The 18,512-nt window shown below is 35.4% G+C and overlaps 1 protein-coding gene across 1 annotated transcript; it reads left to right on the top strand.

The window, feature by feature from the left end:
- The first annotated feature begins 2,668 nt into the window (after positions 1–2,668).
- On the top strand, positions 2,669–13,102 carry LOC125226712. Its single transcript, XM_048130791.1, has 8 exons — positions 2,669–2,861; positions 3,668–3,774; positions 4,270–4,405; positions 4,837–4,976; positions 5,332–5,392; positions 6,065–6,176; positions 11,947–12,042; positions 12,314–13,102. The coding sequence occupies exons 1-8, from the start codon at positions 2,776–2,778 to the stop codon at positions 12,371–12,373; spliced, it is 798 nt and encodes a 265-aa protein (XP_047986748.1). The 5' UTR covers positions 2,669–2,775; the 3' UTR covers positions 12,374–13,102.
- Positions 13,103–18,512: the final 5,410 nt, after the last annotated feature.

The raw sequence follows: 18,512 nt of genomic DNA, 5'->3' as shown, positions 1-18,512 counted from the left end.
TAAGTACTATACTTAACTTGCACATACTCATATTGAATTGAACTTATCAGAGATCCTCAGTATAATGAGGAACGATGGTTATTTCAGACACTGTATAGTACCTCTTCCTAGTGTAAGAACGTAATTACCCCTGAAATGTATGGGCCTTCTAGGCTTAAAACTAGATGGTGCTGTTTCGCAGCCTGGAAGTGGCCAAAATCATAATTTCCCTAAATATTTTTGCGTGTTTTTATTTTTTATAAGAACAAATGACATGCTTCTTTATTTTAATATCATGTTATACATTTTCAATATACATTTTGAAAAAAATAAATTTGTAGGCATCATCAGTGTAGTCAATAGTTATGATAGTAATAGGTGGCGCTAAAAATTGAGGTAGGATTCTTAGTATGAAGATTGTAAATCCTATATAAATCATCCTTGGTAAGACTGGACACATTTTTAGTACCTATGGGTACACATTGCTATTGGCTAATTGTCAATATAAATTGAGAGTTCGCTATTTGCCACTCTTAGGCGTTAAAGAATTCAGGCAATGCATGGAATAATTGCAGGCCTTGTTCAGTTGCCGAGAGCGGCTGGACCGGTGTTCTAGAACGTCGTAGGTTCCAATCCCACCGGTGGTGTATATTTTTCTAGTTTTCCTTTAGGTTACTGAATAGTATAAAAAAATAAATAAAAAAAATACATATTTTTAGCACTTAGTTCGCAACTATATTTAATACCTTGGCTACACGATACGATTCATGTATCTCAACATAACTGTTTCTATGATTGGTGGATATAGATGCTGTCAGAGAGACCTGGTACCTCAGTGTCACCGCCTAGCGCCTGGCAAAAAAAAATTCAGAAAACCTTCATTGGCCAGTTCGAGTTTAACTACAAGTAAGTAAGTAAGTAAATATTCTTTATTGCACCACAAAGATAACAGATTACAAATAGCAGAATTACATTCAACATATAGGTAGCAACAGGCGGTAAGCTATCTTTAGATAGTTTTCTAGATAGAACATTTCTAGATAGAGGATAGTTATGTGATGTGACTCGTAAAATTAAAGTACGCTTACGAAATAGACGTTGCTGCTCAGTTGCACCAATACCATCGAGTCAAGCAGCTGTCATAGACTTGACGAGACACCACCACTAGGGAGACGCTAGTCAAGTCTATTGTCCTTATGAATCAAATATCTGAGACAAACACTAGATTAATAATGAACACATTGATAAGTATTTGAAAAGCGAATCAATTAGCATGGTATGAAAAGATGAAAATCATGTGTCGAGAAAGGTTTTACAAATTAATGTGGAAGTAACGAGAGAGGAAAACTAAGCAAACTAAGCTGCGTCGACCCCAAATGACTGGGATAAGGGCAGGCGAATGATCTTTGAAAAAAATGTAGATGTACGTACTGCAAACTTTGGAACATATGACATGACATATGACTTTTAAGATCTTTTATCACATACATAATAAAGTTTGTATATTATAAATGCAATAAATAAATTATGGGGATGGATATCCCTTATCATATTATAACGTATCTTAAACCATCTTATTTGTCAGTCGAGCAGCGCAAACATGGCAAATTAAGGGTATAATCCATTATAGCTACTCAAATTATTTCTAAGTGCAACCAATTTTTAGTTTGGATTCATATCTTGATAATAATTATTTTTGATAGCGTTGATTTTGTACGCATGTTTATCATTTGATTTTTAGATTCAAGGACAGATAATGTAGGAAGTGGAGACAAACTTCTTTTAATTAAACATAGATAGATAGATATTATTCGAATTTTAATTATGAATTATAATAATTGAATAAACGATTAATGTTGATGGAATAATATTAAAATAATAAGAAATATCAATATAGAATAATAAAAACTATAATATGATGCTGTCAGCATACTATAGTTTGGAAAAAGCTACCTACTTCTAATTATTTAAATTTTCTTTTCCCATTAAGCCTTATCAACGTACCTATCTCAAAGTAGTAAGCTTCATCGGAATCACAAATAACCTTGACTTTTAAAAGTGATAGCCGAAATTAAAATGAAAATAAGATAACATTGGTATGATAAAAAGTAAAGATTCAAAATAAATTGCATTGCCTATATGTACATATCATTTTAATCAAGATTAGATTTTGTATAAATATTAATTACGTTGCCTAACGTCGCATATATCTGCAGGTAAGTGTAGCGTTAATAATTAATTTATGTAACATAGTATATATTTTTATTGTACAAAAAAAAAGAAAACAATACTGAAAAAAAACTACTTGTCTTTAGTAAACTCATAGTGGAGTGAAGTAAAAAATGCCTTTCAAGTAGGCTGAGTAGGTATAGATATAGCTCAAAATTGACACATATCATTCCGGATCTTAGCAGGCATGCATTTATAACGTGTAAAGTAAACGTAACTCAAACAAAAGCGCGAATTAAGTAGGCACAATTTTTATTGTCAAAGTTCAATGACCATGAAACTTAATGTTCAAATTCATACAGTACGCATACAAATAAAGGCACACACATTTAGATTTTTTTTTTTAAATTTTACATATTTTATCTAAATTTAATTCCTTTCAAGTTCATTTAGGGCCTACGCTAGCTTACGCGGACGCCCGCCGCGTGCGCACGCTCGCGGGTCCCGCTCCGGACACCCGCCGCGGGCCAGCGAGTCCGCGACGGGCGCCCGCGACGGGCGCACGCCTAACTTAGCGCTACCAGTATAATTTTGGTTCACAGTGTGTACAGACGTATCCGCTAGATAATGGTTTTTTTAATAATTTATTATATGGCGAAAAAACGTCGGCAGAAACAGAAACGTCGACAGATCTCCGTGTTCCTGAAAAATAGGTTGCTGAATAGTGAATTTGTAACCAAAGTTTCGCTTTTGAGAGAAGATGAGAAAGCATTTTACAGATATCTTAAAATGACTTCAAAGACATTTGTTGAATTATTCATAAGATTAGAGCTGCATTTGAAAAAAATGATTATAGAATCAATGTTCCGATAACACCCATAGAAAGGCTAGCAATAGCTATAAGTAATAGTACATTTCGATACAAGTGAAAATAAGTTTTTACACATGTTTAGAACAATTTTTTTCATAACAAGTGCCTTAAAAAGTGAAATTTACTGTCTTTATATAATTCATTTCTCATATCCCATAATACTGGTTGAGCTTGCACATCTAATATTACGCGCTCCGTGTCGATCATTATATTGTCTCAACTGGCCCCGTAGCCGAATGGCATTTCTCCGACGCCAAACGAAAGCGATACGCCGCTGGCTCTGTCGCGCCAATACGCAAGCGCGATAGAGATAGATATCTACTAGCGCTTCGTTTCGTGAGCGATTGTGCCATTCGGCTAGCCACCCTGTACTGTCCGGCGCGTGTATCCGCGGCACGATGCGGCGCTCGACTGAATGCAAGAAACAAGTCCGCGAGCGTGTGCCCGCCGCGTGCGCACGGAGCGGACACCCGCCGCCCGCCGCGCGGATTAACGTCCGTCGCACGCGCCCGCGCCAGTTAGCGGTGTCTATACAATTTCTTTGAGGCGGGCGTCCGTTGCGGGTAATCCGCGTAAGCTAGCGTAGGCCCTTAGTAACGTAATAGGATAATTTTTCGAAGCAAAGTATCAATTTTTCAATATTTTCAGAAATAAAAGAAGCAAACATGAAGGGGTCACAATTGCATTAGCTTTCCTGCTGGCAGGCATCAGTGCCGTGCCCAGTGACAAAGGTCTAGGCCTCGAACCCGTCATCAGTAAGTTTTCTTCTTACTTCTTTTTACCTTATCGTGATCATGACAATTTTAAAACTGTATCAGTGGTCATAAAGCTGGTATACATACAGGAATGTAGCATAATCATCTCGTATTTTTCATGTAAATCACGTAACAGTCGATCTGTATTTGTAAAACATCTGATTATAAGTGTCATACTTTTTTGGTTGGTGTCATACAATAAAATAATGTTATAAGTAATACCTTTCTACCTCCTCCCTCGAAATTTACATTAAAAAAAGGAAGCTTCAATTTTTAAATCCATCCTTGGATCCTAAGGACCGTTATAAGTCCTATAACTAAGGAAATCTTTTGTTCACTTCACGCACTATTTTTATATTACACAATCAATTATCGGCTTTTACTTTTGAATCGGTAATTCCTACATAATTCCTAGGTTTTACTATTTACGGTGCCCGTTAAACATTATCTCGTTATAACTTTTTAAATTCTTTTCGATTGTCACAATTTGTCCAGGATCTGGAAACGAGAGGCTGGTCACTGGCAACATCGTGAGCGCCATCGAAGACTTCGCTCAGTCCATCCGCGATGCTGGCTTGGACCCGCTTTACATTGTGCGGGAATCCCGCGACTATGCCCTGCCTGTGCCTTCGTAAGTTTTCTGTTACATTGTACTGTAGGATCTGAATATAGAATATTTTTAACTTTGTATCACAATCAGAAATAAGCGAAAATCCCTAATAGTGCGAAGGACTAAGTAATATGCCAAAGTGATTTCTAATTATGAAATTTGAACATGTTCAGAATTCATTATACGCGATTTAATCTGTTTCCATAGTTTTATTTCATGTTCAGACAAACTACCAAATAATAATTAATTTGTTTCACCTTGTTCAGCTGTGTACAAACAGCATGGAAATTCATGGCATACCTATCAAAAACTATTGTGCGTTTGAAAACTTAACCAAACTATAAGCAAATGTTTTGCTTGCTTATATAAAAATAAGACAGTATCGATGTTAACAATGATCATTAGGAGCATATATTTTAAATAATTTTTTTATTGAATATTTCTTTTTTCAGCATTTTCAACCTAAAGTCCTCGCTGCTGAACTTCCACTTCAGGGGTCTCAGCAACATCGTGATCAACAGGATGAACTATGCCTTGGTGACCTCTAGGCTGACCTTCAATATTGAACTGCCCGAAATTGATACTTGGATTGGTTAGTTTCAAGTTTTATTTATTAGTGCGAAATATTTTATCTTCAATTTATCTTTAGTTGAGTGACCATGAATAAGAAAGAAAGAAAGTAAACGAATAAAGATAAATTGAGGCTGGTTGTCCTGAAAGTGACCCACGTAAGCCCGTATCCAAGACCACAAAGCAACTTTTTTTCTAAGCATCGAAATTTAATATAAATATATAACTAAAAGGGCCCACGGAATATCTGGTAGTCAGACTTTCAGTTATTCTCAAAATGATGGTAGGATTCATGATGATACCGCCAAGTGCTAACTGGTAAAGTTGGCACTTTTACATGAAGTTTATGATAAGCCAACTTACCTTTTGCGTTTCAGGTATGGCTGAGTGGGATGTGAAACTCTTTGACAGACGAATCCACGGCAGCATCAGTGGAGGGTGAGTTAATGATAAAAAAAATTCTATCGCAAAACATAAACATAGATACGGCATGGAGGTCATTCAGAGCTTATTGCATATTGGTGTTTACAATGTTGCAAATTATCAATTGCAGCTGGGCGTTTTCCAAATTAAATCCCGAAAATCGAATTTCACCAGATCTGGACGTGTCTGGGCTCATTCTACTCAGAATCACGAGCTGATTCGATCCCGACGATAAAAAAAAGTGTCCTAATATTTTTTTCCTTTTACGTCACGATTTTAGTATGAACTTACTACGAGCGTGACGTATTGGAAACTCGAATTTTGTATGGAAAATTTGGGACACATTTTTTTATCGTCGGGATCGAATCAGCTCGTGATTCTGAGTAGAATGAGCCCAAACACGTCCAGATCAGTTGAAATTCGATTTTCGGGATTTAATTTGGAAAACGCCCAGCTACAATCCAATATGACTGTTATTATTATACTTAGCTTACAAATTGTGTCAATTACGATATTTTTAAGTAAATGTCTGAATCTATTTAAGTACTATGACGTTTTTAGATACCGCAAGGAAAGAAGAACAATAAAAAAATACAATATTTAATTATTGTTCATACATATTTTGTGCAATGTACAAGGAAGAACAATTAAATAATATAAATATTAAACAACTGTTCACTTTTTTAGACTCACTGTGAAGAACATCGTGATCTCCGGTGACGTCCGTGTCAATGTGGGAATCATCAGCGGCATCAGCATCAGGAGCATGGACATTCAATTAAGCTTGGGAGGCATTGCTGTAAGATATTACACAGACACACAAATTCACGCCTGTGTTCCCAAACGGGATAGGTAGAGCATATCATCATCATCATCATCATTTCAGCCATTAATCGCCCACTGCTGAGCATAGGCCTCCCTTCGTGTTCGCCACTTATCCCGGTTCTGGGCTAATCTCATCCAGAAGTGCCCCGCAGTTTTTCGGATGTCGTCCACCCAACGAGCCAACGGATGCCAGGCGCTTCTTACATCCGATAACGGCCACCATTCGGTCAACATTTTAGTCCACCTGCCATCACTCTGCCTGGCAACATGCCCCGCCCAATTCCATTTTAGTTTGGAAATGACGTCACCCACGTCCCGCACCTTGGTGCCTTGGTAGAGCATATGAAACCGCTCAAGCTTCAGTGCTACTCTAACTAAGTAAGATATTTCAAGCCAAGTAAGATATTTCTAACTTGGCTTGAAACGCTGCTGTGTGCCTAGATTTTATGCAACTTTTACTTGTACACTAACACAATACTATTTCTTATTTAAAGAAAAATATTTCTGATTGAAAAAAAAATATATAGAATTTTCAGAAAAATAAATTCAAACTATCATATAAGTCGCTCAAGGACGAGTCAGACGAGTTATTTTTTACCTTGTTGTTTACGTAACTCTAAAAATAATGCTTATTGTCTTACAGCTACTGCTGACAATATGTGTAATTTCATCATCATTTACAAATTACAAGAGTATAAGCAGTGGACAAGATAATATCTATTTACGAGACCCATATATGTCCTTGTCCGTAGTTGGAACCGATAACCTTGTAAAATGCCTTTCAGCTTGTTAATGATATACGAGACATACCAGTATATACTACTAATTACTACTAAAGCAAAATATTAGTAGATATTCCACGAATCAGCACGAAGCGCTTTGCTTCTTCTTTTCTTATGCGCACTGCCAAGGAGTGGAATTCCTTGCCGGCGGCTATATTTCCGAGCTCATATAACCCGGCAACCTTCAAATCAAAAGTGAACAGGCATCTTCTGGGCGAGCTCACTCCATCGTAGGCCACGTCTTTGCCTTTGGCTAGTCTGTGGCCAAGAGTAAGCCCATTTATAATAATAAAAAAAAATATATGAAGAAGGAAATGAATGACATTGCATTAAATTATAGTCAACAGGTTTATGTGATAGAACATTATGAAATGAAATGAAATGAAATGAAATGAAATATTTTATTTCGCTAGAGACATGGTTACAATCAGATGTTGCAGTCATTACATAAAAAGGTACAGCATATCTCGCCAACACCATCGGCATGCAAAAATAAAGCTAAAACTAAGTCTATTTACATTTATATACAATATCATATATTCATCATAAAATTACAAAAATATAATTTATCATTAAGTCCATTAAATATCATTGATTTTTTTGTGCATTGCATTCCGAGAATTTATCTGCATAAAGATTTACGAGTTAAGATACTCGTTTAATGAGTAGAAGCAATTTCGAACTAACCAGTCTTGGAGTTTCCTGAAAAACATTGGTACTGGCAGCTCTTTTAAGTTGCTAGGTAGTTTATTGTATAATTTTATAGACATAAGGTAAGAATTTTGTTTACATAATTTCGTATTGTATTTCACTGTGCGTACAAGTCTGTCAGGATATCTGGTGTTAAACCTACATGTATTCTTTAATTTTGTAAAAAGTTCTGGGTGTAATTTGACAAATTTGCAAGATTCCAAAATGTACAAGGATGGCAAAGTTAATAATTTCAAGTCCTGAAACAATGGACGACATGAAGTAGTAGGTGTCTTACGACAAATTGCACGGATACATTTTTTTTGACTCCCAAACAATCTTTTCATGTCACTAGAGTTTCCCCAAAGGAGAATACCGTATCTGAGGACAGAGGCAACATATCCATGATACGCTGTAAGTGCAATTGACCTGTTGGCCAGTGTTGCAAGTCTTCGTAACACATACACAAAACTATTTATTTGAGAGCATTTCTTATCAACTTGTTTATTCCATTTGCAATGTCTATCTAATACTATTCCTAAAAATTTTATTTCATCTGTTTCATTTATGATTTCATTATTATATGTTACTTTAATGTCAACTATTTTTTTCCTGTTATAAAAATTTATAAATCTGGTTTTTTCTACATTTGGTTGTAAATTATTTTGTTTCATCCAAAGTATGATATTGCTTACTGTGTTATTTATGTCATTGTTAAATGTGTCAATTTCTTCGCAAGGTATAACTACTGAGATATCATCAGCAAATAGTACGCATTCATATTTTGTGGCCAATGGCAGGTCGTTAATGTAGAGGAGAAATAGAAGAGGTCCTAAGACGCTTCCTTGCGGCACTCCAGCGGTTATTTTTTTATCAGATGATCTAGTGTGAACCAAAACTTTATTTTCTGTAATACTATCCAACTGCACAGTTTGTGTTCTATTTGAGAGGTAACTATCTAACCATTTCAGTACCTGTCCTCTTAGTCCATATGCTTGACATTTTTTAAAAGGCGTTCATGTGACACAAAGTCAAATGCTTTGGTCATGTCGAAAAACAAAGTTATTACAGGGTTCTTTTTGTCAATTTCGTCTGTGATTTTTCTTACAAGGTTAAATGCTGCAAGTGAAGTGGATCTTCCTTTTTGGAAGCCGTTTTGATTTTCAGTAATAATGTCGTATTTGCTACAAAAATTAGTTATTCGAGTGTGCATGGCTTTTTCAAAAATTTTTGAGAAAATGGAAAGTAGTGCTATTGGACGATAATTACCTACTTCTTCTCTGCAATGTTTTTTATATAGTGGTTTAACTATAGCCTTTTTAAGTTTATCCGGAAAGACACCAAGTGAGAAAGACAAATTTATTATGTGGCTCAAGATGGGTGCAATCTGTTCTCCACATCTTTTAAGCACTTTTGTAGATATATCATCATGTCCAGCAGAATTAGTATTAGCTAAAGATTTAATTAACTTTGAAACCTCGTTTTCATCGCAAGGATATAGAAACATAGTTGACTGGCAAGTTTTTTGTTTTATAGTGTGCTGTTTATAGTCATACTTATTATTGGTTTGGTTAATATAAAAATTATTAAAAATGTTAGCGATGTCTTCCGTACAAGTGACAGAGTTACCTCCATTATTGATTTTATTAATTGTTTCTGGTGGTTTTAAGGTTTTTGATGATTTGTTTTGAATAATTTCCCAAGATGCTTTGCATTTGTTTTTCGAATCGCATAAATGTTTGAGATTTATTTTTCTTTGAGACTCTTTTATACATGATTTTAAAATGTTTGAATATCTTTGATAAATTAATTTGTCTTCATTATCTCTAGTCCTGTAATAGTTAAAACGTAGTTTTCTTTTTGTTGAAGTTGATTTTTGTATACCCTTTGTCAACCAGTTACATTTTCCAACCTTGTTACACATTTTTAACTTTCTGACTGGGAAACATAAATTGTAAAAAAATACAAAATTATCGTGGAAAACATTAAATGCTTGATTTACATCCTTACATTCATAAACGTCAGACCATTTTAAATTTTCGATACATTCAATAAATTTGCAGATATTTTCTTCACTTAAGTCACGTTTATATATGTACCAATATTGTATTGGTTGATATTTGTTCGCAGTTTCAAAAGTTAGTGTTTGGCCTGTGTTGTGGTCTGAGAGATATAGCGGGTGAATTCCAACAGTTGCATTTGCTATGTTGCTAATAATATGGTCAATGCAGGAATTTAACCTAGTAGGTACATTTACGTGCAAACAAAAATTGTAGTTTTGCAATATGCTTCGTAGTTCACGGGTAGATCTTGTTTCAACAAGGGTATTGATGTTAAAATCACCTGTAATTATTATTTTTGTCGACACCCGTTTATGTAATAGATGTAACAATTTTTCTAAATTCGAAAGAAAAACATTAACATTTGAGTTAGGTATTCTGTACACACAAATTACAATACACTTATACGCAGGGATTTCAATACCGCAGCATTCAAAAGTATGTTCACTGGAAAAACATTTTAAGAGTGTAAGTTCTTTGTATTCTACGTGATTTTTACATAATATACATACTCCCCTCGCTTTTGCCGGGTTCTCGAAAAATAGGAACATACTTTGTAATTTTTAATGTAAATGTTTTTTTCCTCTCCGGACTTTACAAATGTTTCTGATAAGCAGATTACATCAATGTCCATGTTAGTATCTGTAAATTCCTGTAAACAAATTTCTAATGATTCTCTTTTGGTAAGAAGACCACAAATATTTTGATGAAGCACTGTAACATTATTCACGAAAAAGCTCAGCCGAAACATTTGGCACTTTGAGATGATCGTTTTCCTCCGCTGCAGTCGAGTTTTGGGATCCGAGTAAATTTTCCATCGAAGCATCCCGCACGGAGGAGCCGTCGTTGATGGGGTTCTCAGCTTGTGCAGTATTGTTTATTTTATCGTTATTTTTTTTCATAACTCTTTTAAAGTAGTATGTAATTAAACGCATGCAATCACAGAATGTAGGGAAAAAGACCACCAACTGACAATATTTTAGTGCTACAAAAAACTGTAGACATTAATTTTATTGTCCATCTCAAATTTTGGTCACGATTAAGCACGTCAAAAATGTGACAGTTACAAAAAATGGCACTTATATTTATTTTATACAATGGTATGCCACACGGTACCTTCTTCTACTAAAATAAAAACAAATATTATTTTGGTGGGCGGAATGTTACAGTTTTACATCTACAGGGTGTATTTTGATAGCGGGTCAGTAAGGGCAGCTATGAGATGCCGTAGTCCTACGTGAAAATGGTCTAAGGGGACCATCCATCGATTTCAAATTGATGAAAAATGGCATTTACAGATTTTGGAAAAACATGCAGGGTGCGAGAAAAAGGGCATTTTTAACAAACTTTTTTTTTGACGCCAATCGATCCCATTCCTATCCAAGATCAAAAGCTATTATGGAACCAAAAAAAAAACTTCCGGCTAGAAAAGTCAAAAATTGCGAAAAACTTTTCCCATACAATTTGTATGAAAAAAAATTTTTTTTTTCGCATGGTGTTTTTTTTATGCCAATCGATTCCATTCCTATTCAGTATCAATACTTGCTTAGGGGTCAACTCACGGTAATGCACTAAAAACCCACAAATCAATGGCTACATTTTACTATGGTGAAAGTATCGAAAATTAGTACATTACCGCAGGTTGAGCCTAAAGAAACTATCGATACTGAATAGGAATGGAATCGATTGGCATCATAAAAACACCATGTGGAAAAAACAATTTTTTTCCTACAAATTGTATCGGAAAAGTTTTTCGGGATTTGTGGCTTTTATAGCCGGATTTTTTATTGGTCCCATACAAACTTTTGATCCTTGATAGGAATGGGATCGATTGGCGTCAAAAAAAAAGTTTGTCAAAAATGCCCTTTTTCTCGCACCCTGTATGTTTTTTCCAAAATCTGTAATTACAATTTTTCATCAATTTGAAATCGATGGATGGTCCCCTTAGAACATTTTCACGTAGGACTACGGCATCTCATAGCTGCCCTTACTGACCCGCTATCAAAATACACCCTGTATATTCCCTCACTAGATTATATCATTAAAAATGAATGTCCAGTAAAAGTATTGCGTTCGGATCTGCGTTCATTCAACAACCGCACTTTGTAATGTTAAAGAAATAAAATAATATTGTACTGTAACATTCCGCCCACCGAACCACACACGTTTTTATTTGTAATATGTATTTTTTTACCTTTTTTTTTGTCGACAGTCCCATTTGAACGTGGTGTTGCAAGGCAATAATGTTTCTCGTAATATCAACAACTATTTGGGGAACACTATTCCTGGGACTCTTAAAGCTTATGAGGTAAGTAAAGGAATTAATTTTCGATTAATATAATTTATATTTATTAACTTTCCTCGACGTGCCTATAGTTTTTTTTTACTTTAAGTTTAATAGATTTCCGATTAAATATATTCGGCTGTATTTAGTGCAAATTTTGAAAAATATAATAAGTAACCCTTGAATTTTTAATAAAAATATATGTTTACTGTAGTCCCAACCAATAAATAATTTAGATAGGTACCACATATGAATAGACATATTACTAACATATTTATTTTATTTTTAATTATAGAGAGACATCAATCAGCTGATAACTATCATCGCCAGGGAAGTCGTCGAGCAAAATTTGTAAAAAAATACGTTAACCAAGTAATATTTTAAGTGCGGTTGTATTTTATAACGGTAAAAGTTAATTTATTAACTCTAATATATTATTTATTAATTTATTTATGTTTTGTTTTTATTAATGTACTTACTTACTTACTCTGTTGGCTCAGTGCCCCAAAATGAGACTCGGCCTCTTGTCTCTTTTTTTTCAGTACGTTTATATAGACTAAATAAGTAGTAGACCTTTATACTATACTCGTAATTACAGCAACACAAAATTGTTTTGACATCAAATGTTTTCTTTTTGTAACTTTTCAGTAATTTTTACCTACCCATGTTTTGTTTTTCAAAATATAACTGTTAGAGCTAAGTAAGTTTTGATTTTATAAAAAACGCATAAATTGTTACGCAACCAAAAGTAGGTACACAACTTTATCATAGAAATACCTAAAAAATATTTATCATCTTATCGATTTTTTTCTTATAAAGTAGTGTTATTAAATGTATAACGTTAACAAGAAGAAAATCTCTTTTATATAGGGGGAACTAGCGCCCCGCCCCGGCTTCACAGGGGTATGTAATACATATAAATGTTCCTCTTAAATGACTAGATCTATTTGAAAATAAACGCATCAAAATCCGTTGCGTAGTTTTAAAGATGAAAACATATATAGGTCGGAAGTGATTTTGTTTTGTACTATGTAGCGGTTCCAAATATGTCCTTACTCTTAAATAAAATGTATATATAAAATGATGATACAGTCTCCAATAATCTGTCCCAAGGTCCAATTGAATTTCGCAAAGCCTATAAAGTGGTCCATATAAATTATTTATCAACAGTAAGTTCGTTTTCACATTTCGCAGACCGCAGCGCTTCTTTCCAATAGGATTTTAGAGGATCAAATCTGGCCAGCCATCTGTGGCCGAATCTTTGGTCCGGACATACGGACGCAATGTTTGAGAAATTAGTAAAAAATACAATGGGAAGCCGTAATCTTGAGGGAGGTAGAAAAACTAAGTATGTTTAAAAAATAGCTGACAATTAGGTATGTAGAAGAGCAGGTCGTAGCTAGAGAACCTGTAATAATGTAGTGCTACATTATTGCACAGTATCAGTATTACACTTTACCTGTAATTGCAACTGATGCCCTACCTTAAATTGAATTCTGGCTACGGCCCTGGTGTAGTGTTGAAGATTTTTTGAAACATACTATAATTATATTAAACTTAGTTTATAATTTTAGTATGTTTCAAAAAATCATACACAAAAGAAAAAACGACAAGTCCCACTGGTGGCCGAGCCGGGAATCGAACCCGGTCTTCAGCTTACGCGGCTAACGTCCTTACCACCAGACCACCCGCCCGCCACTGCCGCGTTTTTTCTTTCGTGTATGATATCTATTTCAGTTTATAATTTATATATAGTAGTGTGACTACTTGAAAAACAACAAATCAAAAAACATAATAATAAAATAATTTGATTTGTTCCCTACTTGTGCACTAGAATTATTTATAATTTATTTTTAAAATGTTCGTCATCAATATTGGACTAAATTAACGATAATATCATCGTTTATAAGGGATGAATCAATTATTGCAACGTAATATGATGGATTACGATTGTGTGGAAACTGCGCAGTCGTCGTGCAGTCAACGTGTGGTTTCCCATACAAATTTTATTGAACTATCTTCCTTATCGACATTTAACCTAACAAGCACCATGTCCATATTGTCCATTATTATGATTGCTACATTTGCTACTCGATTTTTAGACTTTTCTATGGATTCAACCCAGTAGGCCTAGCACATGATTGCCGCGGGAGTATGTCGCCGCGAGATAGATCACACGTCTTCTTCTAACTGTATGAATGGCATAAGGACGGGCAGTCTATCTCACGGCGACATACTCTCTCGGCATCGATCATGTGCTCTGCAGTTCCAACGGCCACCGCTAGAATTGATGTTTGACATGCTCATAAGATTATATTCTGTGACAATCAGTGCCAAGTCAGTGTCTGTTTGGAAAGAGAAGAATCGTGAAATGTATGGGGTCCCAAACATTTCACGACACGACGCCAAGTGCATATCTAAATACTGTTCTTTCATTTTTATGTCATAATTCTATTTATTTTAATCTACCCAATTTGCCTAATTGCACTACTTATCTTCAAAGTGATTTTGAATACTCAGAGTTAAAGTGATTTTTTTTTCTGTAACCAAATAAAGTTTATCGACGTTCGCATCTCTAAGTCTCCCGTATTAGAGGTCGTTAAAATTCAATTGTTGCGGTCTCTGCGGGGTCCATCTCACCCCCTATTGATGTAATAAGTCCATTGAGGACCCATAATTGCAAGTCATTTGTATAGGGGAAGAATGTGAAATTCAAATCATAATAAACTTGCGCTTTGAGGACTCTATTTGCCCCATGTCGGGAAATTTCTATTGTGAGCTCTTCACAGCTGGTGCGGAAAAAATGAAGTGCGTAATGGGAGGTTAATACCCCTACTTCTCTTTTGGTAGGTACCAAGTCAGAAAAATGGGTAATTTATATTAGAACTGAGAATTAACTTTTTTAAATAGTAATGATAAAGTCTGTTTCGAACAACAATATTACCTGATTGACTTTTTTTTAACTGTCTATGAATTTAATTTAAAAGATTAAAGTTAATATGAAACGGATGTATGAGGTCCTATCAAGACTCGTCCTAGCACGAGTCTTTTGCAGAAATCGAGAAAAGTTTAGTGTGGTTGACGTAACTAGTGACCGAAGATTTGTTTGCCGGTTAAATGATTTTAAATAAGTATTGTTAGAATCAGGCAGTATATTTCTACCCTATGTCTACTTGTAATAAAACAAGACATAACAGACTCTTCAGGACGAGGACGTAACATTTTATTGTCACCATTAAATGACTGGGAGTAACGACTCATGCAGATTCGGCAATATTGGGGGTAGGCACAAATTAAAATTTGATTGATACTTCAATTTAGTGTGGGGGCCAGATTTTGGTAATGACAGTGGAAACCATTAGTCTTATTGAATTTATTGGCATTTCGCAAAGAAATTCATTTAATTTTTGACTTAATAAATTAATTTATAGATTGTATCGGGCATTCGCCATTCGTACCCTCTGGTTCAGAAGTTTCGGAACTATTTTCCTCTACAAATGAAAAAGGAACCGATAAACGTTTGGATCTGCTACGAGCGTAGCTCCACGAAAACATGAACAGTGAATGCGTTAATAAAGAAAACATAAAGTCTTTGAATTTGGTACAGTACCTTCAACTTGATTAAACGAGAGGAATTTCCTTCAGACCAAATTATCTTTACCTATTCCGAAAAACACCTACATGTATACAGGGTGGAAAAATCGAATGCCACATGGATGGCAACTACCTTAAATATTGTAAATAGCACATTTTGTGTAAAGGAGACTTTCCTTTGTTTTCAAAAACAATAATTTCTGCATTTAAGGATTTATGAAAAATCGCTTGCCTCAGTCGGGACTCGAACCGGTCAAATGTGACAAAAAATAACGTGCCGTGTTTTATGATGCAGATTGAAAGGGTTACTGGTAAGGTTCATTTTTCTCTAAATAACAAATACAATCAGAATAACAGAAGGCCATGAAAACTAACAATTACCTTTTAAATTTGTTCTCACCCGTCACGTGAAATGCACCGCAATTAAGAAGAAATTTTCATGGACTTCCGTTATTCTGATTGTATTTGTTATTTAGAGAAAAATGAACCTTATCAGTAACCCTTTCAATCTGCATCATAAAATACCTACGGCACGTTATTTTTTGTCACATTTGACCGGTTCGAGTCCCGACTGAGGCAAGCGATTTTTCATAAATCCTTAAATGCCGAATTTATTGTTTTTAAAAACAAAGGAACGTCTCCCCTTACACAAAATGTGCTATTTACAATATTTAAGGTAGTTGCCATCCATGTGGCATTCGATTTTTCCACACTGTATATATATCATATGTATACATGTAGGTGTATATGTATATATATATATTTTGATCAACTAGACTCAATTATACCTATTTTGCCCATTTGAATTCACATTCCACTACACCTAAAGCTGCAAAAGTGTCAGGCCAACAACCACCCCCGCGCTAAATCCGAAAAGCACACTCATTCGCTTCGCACTCAATGACGCTAAGCAAAGCGTCACATCCCAATCCACCCCTCATTCTGTTCATCCGTCCCCTTATACGTATCCTTACCGACAGCTAATCCAAAAAAACATGTATCTATTAAACAAAAACACATCGGAAATTGAACCTTCTCAAATGCGCCTGTAAGCCACAACGTATTTTTACACATCCATGTTAACTTTGCTTTAGCAGTTGCTATATAAAATCAATCCGTGAACTGTAGAACTCGTGTATGATGAGATGTGTTTTTGGGTAGGGTTCTAGTTATGCTGGTTTTATGTCGTATCGCATGACATTGACCTAACCAGAGGGCGATGAGTCATCGCGAAGGAAATGTCAGGAAGAAATGGATCATGCATTGCTAAACAGTGGAGACGATATTTTGTTTGTCTGTGGATAGGTACCGATAAAGATACAAATGGGCAGTATCATAATGGAGTTATTCATAAGTAAAATTAAGAAAAACATCGAGACCGATGAATCGTTTGTTAGAAAGCGACACAATAAAGAAGAAGTTTGGAAAGTATGGTAAGTGAGATGGTGCGATGCTTGTATAATCAAATTATATTACATCGACGTACCCTATTCGATATGTGCAATACACATTGTGCATGCCTGGTGAGTGGTGGTGCCCTCACATTGTGGGCTTTTTATGCTATATTTAGATACTAAATTAGTCTTAACGACCTCCGCTAGCATTAATGTTGGTCATGCCCTTAAGTTGCGTGTATCTGTGACAATCAGCGTCACTTCTTCATGCACATTGCCAATACATCCATTGTCATAAAAGAAATCATGGTTTTCTAATCCCTATAAAATAACTGTCAGATAAAAATAATTTTGAAATCTCGCGTACATACTATGAATCATTCATGGCGCTAAGTAAAGTGACAAAGTGACAAAATTGGAAACCCGATACATCGTCACCCTCACCGGGGTGGGACAATTATCCAGGGATTATAATAATTCCCCCGCTTAACCTCATTTGTAGGGCTTACGTTTGTTTAACTTTTAGCTTTTTCCTGTTTGAACGACATTCGTCACGGGGTTAGGTTGAGAAATATGATGCCTGTTATATGCCAGTACAACACCAAGAAATGAGCGCGGGCACAAAACTTCGTTTTATACGTATGTATAGGCTCTTGTAAGTATTTTAGGGCCAATGGTATTATTAACTCATATGACACACAACCCAAGTATACATTAATAGCTAGTAATATTTCAAAAGGGCCTTCAGTTTTTCGGTGAAACCGGACGTCGCCGTAATATAGATTTAGATACTGACTTGCCTTATTAAGCTTTAGTATCAGTTTTTCTTTACCTTTCGGCTTATTAGATCGCTCACAACTATAAGCTTACCTAGACAAGAATGAAAACAACTGTAAAATAACCACACAATTAAAATTTTGAAAAAACCCCCGACCGGGACATATTGGACCGATTTTCATAAAACATGGTTAAAAACACTCCCGATTAACTCAGCCTTCAAACAAAAAAAACGAAATCTAAATCGGTTCATCCGTTCGGGAGCTACGATGCTACAGACAGACACACACACAGACAGACAAACAGACGGAGAGACAGACATACACGTCAAAATTATAACATCCCGTCGTTAAAAATAGGAACTCTCAGATAATTTAGTTGTTCGGTAACTTAACCATACATATTTATGCCATGGCTGTAGGAAAGCATGAACTACGTTCCAATTAGTATAAATAAATCGGGCGTGACATTCGGAACTCCGCTATCGCAGGCTGCTATCTTCCATCCCCCTGTGGGGCAATTCACTAATTCGTTATAGTCTACGAACCAACAATTGTTTCTTGACCTCTGTTGGTGCATGATTTATGTCTTGACCTGTCTAGTCTAGAGGGTAGTGAAGCGAAGCAAAATTACCAGAACCAAATTCACCAAATCAAGGGATTTTGGTCATATTGTGATTAGCACGGATATATTGTGTCATCGTGTCCTAAATTCCGTTCGTCGCTATTT

Source organism: Leguminivora glycinivorella, chromosome 5, assembly GCF_023078275.1.
Source record: "Leguminivora glycinivorella isolate SPB_JAAS2020 chromosome 5, LegGlyc_1.1, whole genome shotgun sequence".
Classification (NCBI taxonomy): Eukaryota; Metazoa; Arthropoda; class Insecta; order Lepidoptera; family Tortricidae; genus Leguminivora; species Leguminivora glycinivorella.
This window is presented reverse-complemented; position numbering and strand designations above follow the sequence as displayed.